At 44.2% G+C, this 14,103-nt stretch overlaps 1 protein-coding gene across 2 annotated transcripts in view; it reads right to left on the minus strand.

Annotated features, from left to right (window-relative positions):
• Positions 1–14,103, minus strand: part of EPRS1 (glutamyl-prolyl-tRNA synthetase 1) — a 206,048-nt gene that overhangs the window by 123,644 nt on the left and 68,301 nt on the right. For both annotated transcript variants that reach the window (XM_033937456.1, XM_033937457.1), the window contains exon 12: positions 11,530–11,589. In XM_033937456.1, coding sequence (XP_033793347.1) covers positions 11,530–11,589 — 60 coding nt within the window. The remainder of the gene's footprint in view (positions 1–11,529; positions 11,590–14,103) is intronic.

Genomic DNA, 14,103 nt, shown 5'->3' on the forward strand with positions numbered 1-14,103 from the left:
CCAGCCAGTTTTTGATCCATCGGTGGACCTCCCCTTGCACCCCGTGTCTCCACAGTTTTTTAAGCAGTCTTTCGTGCGGTACCTTGTCAAAGGCTTTTTGAAAGTCAAGGTAAATGATGTCAATGGATTCCCCTTTATCCACCAGTCTGTTTACCCCCTCAAAGAAGTACAATAAGTTTGTGAGGCATGACCTACCCTTGCAGAAGCCGTGCTGGCTCGACTTTAGCTGTCCATTGTTTTCTATGTGTTCACAGATACTGTCCTTAATCAGTGCTTCCATCATTTTTCCCGGGACCGAGGTCAAGCTCACCGGCCTGTAGTTCCCCGGGTCCCCCCTTGAACCCTTCTTGAAGATGGGTGTGACATTTGCAATTTTCCAATCCTCCGGGATCTCTCCAGTTTTTAAGGATAGGTTACATATTTGGCGAAGTGGCTCTGCTATTACGTTCCTTAGTTCCTTGAGTACCCTTGGGTGAATGCCGTCCGGACCTGGCGATTTGTCGCTCTTTAGTCTGTCTATCTGCCTGAGGACATCCTCTTGGCTTACCTCTAGTTGGACCAGCTTTTCATCCCGATCCCCATTTACGATGTCCTCCGGTTCCGGAATATTGGATGTGTCCTCCCTCGTGAAGACTGACGTGAAGAACTTATTTAACCTGTCTGCTATCTCTTTTTCCTCTTTTACCACTCCTTTTTTGTCTCCATCATCCAATGGCCCCACTTCTTCCCTTGCCGGTTGCTTCCCCTTCACATATCTGAAGAACGTTTTGAAGTTTCTTGCTTCCCCCGCCAGTCTCTCCTCATATTCTCTTTTAGCTTTTCTAACCACACGGTGACACTCCCTTTGGTGTTCTTTGTGCTCCTTTTGGTTGTCCTTTGTTTGGTCCTTTTTCCATTTTTTGAACGATGCTTTCTTGTCACTTATCGCCTTTTTCACCGCAGTTGTTATCCACGCTGGGTTTTTTGTTCGGTTTTTTTTGCACCCCTTCCTGAATCTGGGGATGTACAGGTTCTGTGCCTCTTGCACCGTGCCCTTGAGTAGGGACCAGGCTTTTTCTACAGACTCCATCTTCCTTGCACTACCGTTGAGTTTCTTTCCCACCAATTTCCTCATGCCATCATAATTCCCTTTTTTGAAGTTGAGTGCTGTCGCTGTGGATCTTTTCACCTTTGATGGTCCAATTTCCAGCTTGCACTGGATCATGTTGTGATCGCTGTTTCCTAGGGGTTCTAGCACCGCCACCTCCTTTGCAGGTCCCCCTAGCCCATTGAGGATTAGGTCGAGAGTTGCATCCCCCCGTGTTGGTTCCGTGACCAGCTGTTCCATGAAACAGTCCCTCGTGGTTTCCAGGAATTTGGTCTCCCTTGTGCAGTTTGAGTGTCCAATACTCCAGTCTATCCCAGGGTAGTTGAAGTCTCCCATCACCATCATGCTTCCGCTTTTGCATATCTGCCTCAGCTCAGCCTCCAGGTCCTGGTCGAGTGCTTCCGGTTGTCCAGGTGGGCGATAGTACAGGCCCAATTTTATGTCTGCTCCAGCTCCTCCAGGTAGCTTAATCCATAGTGATTCCAAGTCGTCCGCCCTTACTGTTGTTAAATCCTGGTTGAAGGTATGGAGTCCTTTATATAAAACGCTATTCCTCCACCCTTCTTGTGTGTCCTGTCCCTCCTGTAGAGTTTGTACCCTGGTATGGCCACATCTCATTTGTTGTCGTCAGTCCACCACGTTTCTGTGACTCCTATTATGTCCAGGTCCTTTGTACTGGCTATGACTTCTAGTTCTCCCATTTTGGCTCTTAGGCTCCTAGCATTAGTGTATAGGCAATTTAAGTCCTGGTTGTTTGCCTTTTCCGCTGGTTTTCCTCGTGGTTTGGCGCCCCTGCCAACCTCCTCATGGGTTGCCAGCCCCCGAGCTTTGTTGTGTTCATCCCCATCCTGCGGTGTGTCTATGTTGTCCTCAGCCTGCTCCCCCATGTTTGGATGACCCTCTGGCTCCTGTTGCTCTCTCTTAATTCTGCTTGCTAGGTTCGTTTGTGCATTGGCTCCCTGCATTGCGTCCTTGTGTCCTTTTCCCAAAAGTTCCCTCTCAGTCCCGAGCCCTCTTTTACAAATTTCTGGTTCAGTATCCTTGTTTGATACTTTGGTCCGATGTGTCGAGGTCAGGTCGACTGTCGGCTTTCCCCTTCTCCTCAGTTTAAAGCCAAGTCTATGCTACTCTGGACGTTGCGTGCCAGCAACCTCGTCCCAGCCGTGCTCAGGTGCAGTCCGTCCCTCCTGTAGAGCTTGTTCTTCCCCAAAAAAGTTGTCCAGTTCCGTACAAAGTGGCAACCCTCCTCTTCGCACCATCTCCTCAGCCAACCGTTTACTGCTTGCAGCTCGGTCTGTCTCTTAGCATCTGCCCTCGGTACTGGCAGGATCTCTGAGAAGGCTATCCTCCTTGTCCTCAGCTTCAGTTTCCTCCCCAGGATCCTGAACTGCTCAGTTAGTGTAGTCCTGTTGTAGCTCCTCCTGCTGATGTCGTTGGTTCCAACTTGGATTATCACCGCTGTCTCCTCTGTTTCAGCTCCGTCCAGGATTCTCTCTATTCTGTCAATGACGTCCTTCGTTCTCGCCCCCGGGAGACATGTCACTAGTCAGTCCTCTCTCCCTCCTGCTATGTGACTGTCCACTTCTCTCAGGATTGAGTCTCCCACTACAATTGCAGACTTCCCCTTCCTTGGTTGTCTCTCTGGTCTCAGGTCCGTGTCGCGATCCGCTAGATTTTCCTCTGGGTTCTGTTGGGTCACTATCTCCTCTGTCTGTCCAGCTCCTCCGCAAGGTCCTACTCTCATGGCGTCTGGTGGATTCTGTCCAATTGTTGGTTCCACTCCGATGTGCTGTTTGTCCTGAGCCGCCACCATCCTGCAGGCCTCCTCGATGAATTTCTCGAGCTCTCTTACTTGCTCCGTGACGTGACTCTCTCCGGTGGTCCAGCACGGTTCCTCTAAGGTGCACAGTCCTTCCAGCTCCTGGACCCTGGCCTGCAGTCTCCCGACCTCCTTCCTCAGGCTATCCAGTTCCTGACATCGACCGCATATGTACGCCTGCCTCCCGGAGGGGAGGTAGTCATACATATGACACTCGATGCAGTACACTGGGTAGCTCCGCTGGGTTCCTGCAGCCTCCATTTCTTTTTCCCTGCTCCTTTGGTTCCTCGGTGTGTATGAGTGGTGTCCGGCGTGCAGCTAGCTGAAAGGGTAGAGAGAGAAGAGAGTAATGAGAGAGAAAAAAAAGATTTTTGCTGCTGCTAATGCTGTCTGGGCTCCTTCTCAAGGAGCCCAGACATTCTCAATTTAAATGTATAGTAATTGACATTCTCAATTTAAATGTATAGTAATTGACATTATTTAATTTCCTACACATCATTCCAATGTATATCTTCCCTCTGCATCTCTATCTATCTTGTCTAGCACCTACCCTCTGTGTCCTTGCCCCTTTGTACCCATGTGATCAGTATTGCCCTTCTGTGTCCCCATCCCTTCTCCATCCAGCATTCCCCCTCTGTCTGTCCCTGTTCTCCATGCACAGCATCTCTTCTCTGGGTATCATCTATTCTTTTCTGCCCGGAGCCCAGGACCCTCACCCTATGGCTTGAATCCCTTCCTTGCTCTCCCCCTGTTAGCATCTCTCCCTCACTGAGTCCACTGCCCCCTGCCAACCAATTCACTCTCTCTGCCCCCTTCTCCACTGCCCTCCCCACAGTCCAGCAGCATCTCTCCTTCTCCCTCCCTCCAGGTCTAGTAGCAGCTCTCCCTTATTCTCCTTTGTTCAGCAGCTTCTAAGCCTCCAACAGTGGCTTCCTCCTCTCCCACCAGCAACTCTCCTTCTCCCTCCCTTCAGGTCCAGTAGCAGCTCTCCCTTTATTTTCCTTTGTCCAGCAGCTTCCCAGCCTCCAACAGTGAATGGCTTCCTCCCCTCAACTCTTAGTACTTGCCTGCAGCTCTGACGTTTTGCTTCCCAGCCTCCAACAGTGGCTTCCTCCCCTTCCAGCAGCTCTCAGTACTTGCCTGCAGCAGCACCAGTAGCGTCAGCACAGTGATTCACTTAGGCAGCCTTGGGCCCTTTGATGGGTCGCATCCGCCCCTGAGGAAAGAGGAAGTTGAATCAACAGAGATGTGCCGCAACGCAGCAAAAGTCCCAAAGCTGCGTAAGTGAATCACTGTGCTAACGCTACTGGTGCTGCTGCAGGCAAGTACTGAGAGCTGCGGGGAGGGGAGGAAGCCACTTTTGAAGGCTGGGAAGCAAAACGGAGCTCATCGGGCCAAACTGATCTCACCGGCCCTGCACGCACCGGCAGGAAATTTTTGAGGACTAGCAGTTGAAGAACACTGGCCTAAGAAATCAGAATTCATTTTTCAGAATCATGTATGGCTGGATGGTCTGGCAACAAAGATCTGGTACCCAATCAAGTTGTATAAACTGAGGCACAAGGACAAAAAAGCAACAGAAAGAATTTGCATCTCGGCATTTTTTCAGAACTAGCTCTCATCATTCTCTCTATCAGATCACATCTGCTCCCAGATGTCTTATCGTCTACAATAAAGTTATAAAGTTGTGAGTTTACACGTTTGAAAAGAAATTTCAGCAGGACTCCTCTTGGAAGAGAAACTCCTTAATGTATTCCCCATTTGCAAAACCAATGATGCATTTCCAGCATTTTAAAGACATAATTTCTTATTACTGCAGCGACATAAAGAAGTGGTTAATTCCTAGTGCACACACTTAGTATACGATTAGGTGCACACAAAATGTGCATGCCACACAAGCAGACAACTTAAATGGGAAGTTCCAAGCCAAGGTGTTTGCACGTACAAGCAGGAACCTGAACTAAAGATCACCACAGACTTTATAAATGGCATTCTGGAGAGTCCCCTTTAGCTACAAACACCTACTGTAAATAAGCAAGAAAACCATGTCAAGATGCACTATTCCTAGTCCAAGCTTCAAATGCAGACAGGTAAACATGCACAGCCAGTGCAGCGAGAAACTAGTGCACAAGGCAACACACCAGGTTCTTTTTGGGTAGGGGAATACTGGGAGACACAAAGTCTTCTGCACCATATAAATAAAAAAGTACTTTTACTAGAGCTTATAGATAAGTGATCATTTCTCTTTTAAAGCAGCAGTACCAGCACAAATAAAAAGTGAATTGGCATTAAACCACCAACTTTTCTTCATGCTTAGACGGGCTTTTAATTTGATATGACCAACTAGAGTTCTAGTGGAGTAGGGGTAAGAGAGGGTTAGGTGTCTAATGAGTTGGTGGTATAGTTTAAAACTGTATGGTGGGAGAAGTGTGAACTTTTATTGTCTGATTTGGTTGTTTACACTTTGTGGTTTATTGTACCTTACTTTGTTTTGATGAGTGAATAATCAAATAAATGCTTTCAGGCCAAGGTAAGTTTTGTTATTTTATATTTGCTTTTGGCTTGTTTTGTGTTCTATTTTATTTGGATGTTAGATGTTTTAATGGTGGATTTTTCACATGTTTTTATGTTTTTATTATGCTCTGCCACAGGAATTTTTCTCCTTGAGTGGCAGATTATAAATTTTAACAGAATTAATTAATTTTAACGAAAAGAAGAAATTCTTGTTTAAGTCACAGATGGCATACCACACAATAATGGGGTACTCAAAAGGAAATATTTTGTCCATGTGCTAAATTTTTTCCTCATGTCCTACTGGACTACCGTATTTTTCGCTCCATAAGATGCACCCCAGATTTAGAGGAGGAAAACAAGAAAAAAACATTCTAAAACAAATTGTGTACCCAGCCTCCCTCACTCCCTGCCAGGCTCTGCACCCTTTCCCCCCCCTCCTTGCCAGGCTCTGCACCCCATCCCCCCTTTCCTGACCTGTAACCTACCACCTGTAACCCTCACCTCTGGTGGTCTAGTGGTAGGCTGGGACAGGAGGGATCCATTCCAGCCGACTAATAATTTTTTCCTCCCCCTCCCCCCAAGGTACTACTTTTTAAAACACCCCCACCCACCCACCCACCGGCTCTTCCTTTTAAAACTCCCCCACCCGCCCTTCCTTTTAAAACACCTCCTGCCCCACAGTACCTTTTTAAGCGCCCCTTAAGCCTGGTGGTGCAGCGGTGTATGGGCCAGCAGGAATGTGCTGTCTGCGCTGCTGCCTGGATCCGCCTCGCTTTCAGAATGGCTGAAGTCAGTTCTCGCGAGTCCCAACAGACCACTTCACTATCCTGCAGGAAGATACCATCTAAAAATCCACCCATGAAGCTGCCATGTCCCTTGATAAATTAAGCCCTTGGCTCTCTGGAAACAACACACTGAGTATACAAACCAAGGAGACCACTTCCTTGAGCAAAAGTGCTATAGTTGATTTAGATGCAGCCTCAACTGTTTTCAATCCTCAAATAAGAAAACAGGATATCATATTTCTGAACCCACTTATACACAGATTATATGCAGATTGTACACAGATTATGCAGAGCTGGCCTCATATGCTTTCAAGCAGAGAAGAATATGAAAATCTTCTGCACAGGGATTCTTCCTCAAGGAAAGTAGTACCACCACCCATGTCATCTTAGGCCAAGGCAACCAAAATGAATATGCAAAAGATAGATTTGCATACAACAGAAGCAGTGTATGCAAACTTCTCTCATTCATATTTATTGTGGACTGACTGACTAGGTGTGTCCTGAGGACTGGGTTTAGAACCTCTAAGACAGAAAGGACGAATGGCAAACTCCTCTTTTAGTGTAAAGAAAAGAGGACTTGCTACAGGAAAAAAAAATCTAGGTGATCACAATTTCTCTTATCAAAAATGGACACCAGGAACACGATCATGAGAATTAGGTCCTTTGAAGAAGTTCATCCAGGTTGTTCAAGAAAAAAACAGTGTGTTGAGAACTAAAACAAAATTCCAGATCAAGACCACCATTTGTACTGGAGGAAGAAGGTGCAGTACTCGCTTTCAGAAAACACGACAGATTGGCATATAATGACAAAAGGGGGCGCCTTCAGGCAGTCCTCAGTGTCATCACTTATACTTATCAGTATACTTAAGATTAAACCCTCCTTAAAAGCATCCTGCAAAAAGGACAAAATGAGAGAATGGAGGCTCAAAATGGAGAGATTTCCAGGCATCAAACATTCACCACCAGACTCTTAAATACAACAAATTAAGTGGATCTGCTCTAAACCTGCATGAGAGTGGAAATAACATTAAATGAATAATCCTTGCATCTCAATGAGACCTCTCAAGGGTCAAGCTGCAAGACAAAGATAAGACAATGTGTCCATCAACAAGCCCCTGTACCAGAAAAACCTGCAGAAGCCTTAGACCCACTCCTATCTAAAGTCTAACCAAGACCCCTCCATAGACACCTGAGCCAATCCCAAGCCAACAAAATTACAAGTCTCAGACACTCTTTCTTGACTGCAAGACTGAGATACCTTCACATTCCTCTTCAGTGCCATCAGGTGCATGTCCACAATGCTCCACTGAGCACTGACAACTTCACACAACCGTGGATCAAAATGTCTGCTCAAAAAGTCAGTGTTAATATTTCAAGCCTTGCAACATGAGCTGATCTAAACAGCAGCCTGGTACGTGGCTACCTCATGATCCAGCTCGGCATATCCAGATCCACACAAGCTAAGTTGAGTCTGGTCTCCAAAGTCTAGGAAGCTTGTTTGTGAAACTCTGGCTCTGTGCTGGTCAGTCCTGAAAAAGGACTTCTGAGGCAGTCACCTATGTACCCATGACCACAGAATAAAATCAATTGCCAGTGTCATTGAATTTAGTGCATGAGAACTCATTGCTAGAAGATACCTTATGATACTGAAGTTTTGAACACTTCTTTTCTCAGGCAAGAACATCTTGTAAGACTTAACGTCAGCCCCAAGATATTACCGACAAAGCTGTACAATACCCAAACCACCTAAGTAGCAGCTGTTTGCCCTTCCCACTGGGAGCAAGTGACCCAGCAATGAGAAAGCCAGGATGCAGTCTTTGTGCAGTGCTATATAATCAAAAGATAAGACTTGTGAGCATAGAGTATTAGTAATAACTTATAGCAGTGCCCTCAGACACCTGTGCTGTTCTTCATCAACGAAGGCTTTTAAACAGCTTAAACAGGTTAGGGGATATCTTTCATCGGGTTCTGCTTTTATATAAAGTGCAAAATCTAGTGCATAACTGAAAAATTCTAGTGTGAACTTTAAGATTAAAGACAGCACTTATCTTAAAGCGTTGTCTTTGCCCAACGGGACCCGTTTCGCCGATCTTTCGGCTTCTTCAGGGGTCGTGGTAGATTATGGGCAGCTTAATTCGCAGATTTCTTTTCTAAATTGAAAATGGCGCTTGATGCAGTCTTTGTGCAGTGCTATATAATGCCAAACATCACTTTCAAGAAAGTATAAGGAATCATTGCTAAGCTGAAAGGCATTGCTTGAAAATAATAACTATGCCAAGCACAAAGAACCTCAAGTTCATCTGGAGCTCCCTAAAAATTAGAATATGTGGGTTTGCTACTTTGAAATAGAAGTAATTCAAAAAACTCTCTCCACATTGCCACAATTACCAAACTCATAGTTATTCAAAATGCAGAACACAAAGCGTCAAATGCAAGCTCTTCAAGTTGAGAATGGAACAAAGATAATTCTCTCTTCAGAACATAAAATAGGCTAGATAACGCCTTTGCCCCACTTGTCCCCTTCCTCTGACATGGTAAACACTACCTTCCCAGAACAGCAGCCTTTCCAGTACTTCCTCCACTATTGCTCTCTTGGCAGAGCTTGGCAAGGACAAGACAAAGATATCTGTGAATTGGCTGGAAACTATAAAACATCATCTCATTATACTAGGCCACTTCCATAGCTGCTGGTACATACCACTCTCTAAGACTGCAAAGTACTATCACCACCCCTCCTCAGAGGCCTCAATTTTCCTCTTCCTCTTTAAAACTGATGAGGCCGAGTTTGTTGAAAGAGGAGAGAGACAGGAAAAAATACCAGTGGCAGACAACTATGGGAACCAGGAATATTCTCAACAGTCAATCAACCACACATACGACTCTCCAACTGGACCTGGGAGCATGCTCTAAGAGAGAAAAACTGAAGATGACCCAGATGCATTTTGCCTTATATAGGGGAAGACATACCAACATTTATTTTCTGGATTCACCTGCTGAACATAACCACTCATCTGGACTGACCTAGTGAAGGACTGTCACTGATATTCTTCCTTTTATTTAAAAAAAATAAAATGCCTTAATAATGCCTTAAAAAAGTACAAAAAAGTACCAAGGGGTTGAAAAGTTTATAAATCTTGCCCATAAGCCCCTTCTTCCCACACCCTGCGGAACACGGCTGCTCGTCTGTTGACAAAGCTGTACAAAAAAAAGGCATGAAACAGGGCAGATTGGTCTGGGGAATCTTTTGTAGAAGATGTCTGAACAAAACAAGGGGTTTGGGGCCAGAAAAATGTTTGTAAAAATGATCAATAAAAATCCAAGATGACTGCCGCAAGTAAAATTGGCCCAAAAATTGCCCAAGGCAGCTTTCATAAAAAACAAAAAAACATCAAAAAGGTGTTTTGGAGGTGGGGAAACCTAACGTTAACCCTAAAACCCCTCAAATTTACCTTTTTCAGACACCCCTCCCTCCTCCCTCCCCAGAATAATGGAAGCATTCACTATGGCTTCTGGTGCCTGTTTGCCAGCTTGCAGCAGCCTGCCTGCAGGGAAAGAATGTCTGCCTCAGAAACTGCTGGGAACGGATCTGCCACTGGAAATTTTCTGGCTGCCAACCAAAAGGACCCTGACTGAAGACCCTCCCCCTCCCCAGGAAATCCACACAGAGCGTTGGGGTGAGATTATACAAGGCTGGTTTCTCAGAGGTTTGTTACAGAGGTGCCCCACAGCCTGCGCTGAAGCCTCTGATAAATCAGCAGGTGAGCAAGCTCTCAGGGGAATGGACCCCGAGCCCTTGATGGACCACAAAGCAGGATGGCTCCACAGGTACTTAAAGAGACTGACCTGCAAGCAGCAGCCTGCCCTCGCATCCTTTCCCCGGAGGAGTAAGCCCAAAAAGGGGACCTTCAAAAATCGAAGCCAAAAATACCCAAAAATAATGAAAAGAATGCAGAGCAGATCAGAACACACCTTCTCAGTTTAGCTCCCTCTTCAGTTTTTCCTTCTAAAAACATTCTCCACTGATGAAGTGGAGGAGCTTCTGCAAAGCTCACAACTATAGGAGGATAACATCTTCAGTACAGAATCCTATGTCTTTGCAACAGAGTTAACAGTTTCACGCAAATCTAGGCACAATTTCTGCTGCTTCTGTATTTTGTAAAGACACATGGAGGCTCATTTTCAAAACACACAGAATTGAAAAGTTACATGTTACTATGGAACTCTAAGGATATGTGCTCTGAAAATAAGCACCATGATGCTTATAAGCCATTATTAAATAGCACATAAATATACCATAGACTCTCATATAATGCTGATATTGGGGTCCAAGATATTTGACCGCTTTATAAATGAATCTGTGTTATATAGGGATCCAAAGAATAATAAATAAAAAAGGGGTCCACCCCTTGACTGCGTTGTAACCAGTCGCACATTATACCGAGTCGCGTTATATAGGGTTTATGTATGGTGTAAGTGTCTACTTGTCTTTTTTAAACTAGAACTCCCTTGGACTGATTTGAGGAATGGTTTATGGATTGTACTCTGTTGCATTTATGCTGTTGAAGTCATATCTTTGGTTTCAGCACTGTGCTATGGGGTGGTTAATAAAACAGATTTCAAACTAAAACTAGAAACTCCCATATTAAATTACCTTCCTTAAGAATAAAGAGTATCACCATTATAAAAACATTACTACCACTTATTCCACAAAAGAATAATTTAAGAGATGAAATAAGCACTCCCACCTATAACCAACCAAACACGAAGAGAAAGTTTACATTTAAAAATTCCCAAAAGTCAAGTGGCTAGTACTGCTGCTTTAGGCTACTAGACGATTGGGTAGAAGGGCAGCTGGCCCAATTTTAACCACAGGAATAATGCATTTTAAAATGGATTTCCACAAACACTGGTATTAAAAGGGAATGTGATTGTGCTACAAAGCTGCAAAATGATGAGTTGCGCTCCACATGTGGGCTTGCAGGACTGAGCTAAGCCAAGAAAGAAAGAAACATTTTAAAAAGTATTAGGTAGTACCTTCTTACAGATAGCTCGCAGCTTGGAAGCAGAAAAATGAAACGTAGAGTTTTTATGTCAGATTCAGTATCCTTTCACCTGAACCAAAAGTACACTCAGTATGGATTTAGCAGGTCAAAAATAAATTAATCACAGGATTACAGTTAGAGGGGCATTCCATTTCCTGAAAATATGCTGAATTGTAAAATATTCTGTAATCATTATTTTCTGAAGATGAGCACTCCCACGGATGGCAGGAACTCAACATTTTATAAGGAGGTCACATGATTAGCTATATAATAATCTTGTACCTTTTTGTTAAATGACCAGATCTTATCCCATTCCATGTTCACAACTGATCGAGAGGAGCCCTGAAAGCAAAATGAAGACAGCCACAGATGAATAAAGAACTTGAACACAAAACTCTAAAGGCTGTCCCAACTGTACTACTGCATGATAGCCGGTGCTCTTCAATGGAGATAGTAATAGAAATTAACAAAATGCCATGACTGTATACTGTGGAAAACCTTATTGTGAACTTAAGAATTCTTTAGCACATTTTACTGTGTTTAGACCTGACTCATGCCATCATGCTGGGTACAGGATGAACCTATGACAGTCAATTAACAAGGAAAAAACCCATTCTGTTTTTATAATGCATATTACTGTCTCTTCCCTAGTTCTTCTTCAAACAGCAACCACATAACTGGGTACATTTCAAAGTGCAATCAAGAATCTCTACAGAAAATCAACTTAAGGGAAAACACATTTAACTATGACTAGTTTCTTGCAACCAACACCTTGTACCCCAATCCTATTCTGGCTACAAACACACATATCCCCCCCATCCTGTTTTGGCTACACACATTCCCCCATCCTAATCTGGCCACACACCCCCCATCCTGTTCTGGCTACAAGTTTCAAGTTTTATTTAAAATTTGATAAAACGCTTATATAAAAAAATTTCAAAGCGATTTACAATATAAAATATACATTTAAAATATTTAAATGACAGACACACACCTAGACATACTTGAGGGTGAGGAAAAAAGTTAGAACTACAATTTATCAAGCAAAGCACACAGAAAGGGAAAACATTAGGGAGGGAATTAAGAATTGCCTAAAGAAATGGGTTTTAACTAAATGTAGCTGAGCAATGAATGTGAAAAAGAAGCAAAGGTCTTATGGGATAAACTCACTATTTTTCAAAAGCATCTATATAGAGAAAACTTTTGAGCGAACCTTTGAATTTCTCTAATTTAGTTTCCTCTCAAGGTAGATCAGTAAATAGTTCCATAACTAGAGAGCAGTAATCGAGAAGATTTCAGCCCGCCTCGTGTTTATGATTTTTAAGAACAGAATAGATAAGAGATGTTGGCTCTTAGATCTAAGTGACTTTGGGATTGTGTGTGGGATTAAAAGTTATCTAAGAATGCAGGAAGTTTGGATTGTTGAATTTTAAAGTTAGAAGGACTATTTTGTAGTAACCAATGTGTATTTTTAAGAAGTGGGGTGAGATGGTTGAATTTCCTTGTGTTTATAATAATTTTTATGCTGAATTGTAAAATATCCTGTAATCATTATTTTCTGAAGATGAGCACGCACACAGATGCTAGGAACTCAACATTTTATAAAGAGGTCACATGATTAGCTATAAAATAATTTTGTACCTTTTTGTTAAATGACCAGATCTTATCCCATTCCATGTTCACAACTGATCAAGAGAAGCCTTGAAAGCACCTCCCCATCCTGTTTTTGCCACACACACATACCCATCCTATTTTGGCCACACACACATACATACACACACCACCTCCCCCCCCAATCCTGTTTTGGCCACACAAACACACACCCCCCTCCCATCCTGTTCTGGCCACACACATAATAACTAAAACAAAATCAGGGGCAAACCACCACCCCCTCCCAGCAGCAAAGAAGAACTCACTGCAGCAGCAGGAGAAACACTTTTGACCTGTTCCTGTCTCTCTAAAACGTGAGGGAGGTTATCCAAGGCCACAAACAAAATGGTGGAGCTTCCCACCAAAACAGATGAAAAGCCAGCTGAAAAAAATCCCCCCTCCCCTGAGGCCTGTAACAGCAAAGAGGCTTGAACAGACCCAGCGGATGAGGAAATGGCTGTAGGCAGTGGGGAAGCCCGGGCTTCCCCTACTGCCCACATGGGGGACGAGCGATGCACACGCAAGGGGAACCTTGCTCACCGGCACCCAGACCGATGAGGATTCCCCATCGCAGCGGCCAGTGCACTTCGTGCACATGCCAGCCACGTTCACCATTCATTGGGCACCCAATGAGCGCTTTTTTTCTTTTTAAAGTGCTCATTGCGAACTGGTACAAAAGAAAACCAAACTACCAGTTAACAATAAACTTCAATTAAAGCTAATTAAAAGCTTCCCTTCAGACCCACACTGCCTCAGGATGGGGTTTTTTTCAGTGCAGCTTTAACAAATGAGCAGACCCCAAAGGCTCTAAAAGCTATATGCCATGCATGAAACTGTGGCAAGGCTTACAGCTGAGGCACCTCTAAGAAAAAAAGTTGGAGGAGGAGGGGGCAAATAGGGGGAGGGACTCGATAAGTCCAGTGTGGCACCCACAACACAGGCAAAAAAAGGCCACTAATCAAATCCAACAGGCCCTAACTAACCAAAGGAAAGGCTGCACAGGCTTGCCACCTCCACTTGCTGGAGACTGAGAACAGTCTGATTGTAGATGGGACTGCACAGCCCACTTGTACTATAGCCAAAAGTCAATGTCTCTGTCTCCACCTGCTGGCAGAGGAGCAAAAACCCATCTGTTCTGTGCCGGTCTGGAGGGACACTAAAGTATAGAAGCCCTTTTAATTTTTATTTCTTCCATTTAGTAATTTT

Source organism: Geotrypetes seraphini, chromosome 3 (assembly GCF_902459505.1).
Source record: "Geotrypetes seraphini chromosome 3, aGeoSer1.1, whole genome shotgun sequence".
Taxonomy (NCBI): Eukaryota; Metazoa; Chordata; class Amphibia; order Gymnophiona; family Dermophiidae; genus Geotrypetes; species Geotrypetes seraphini.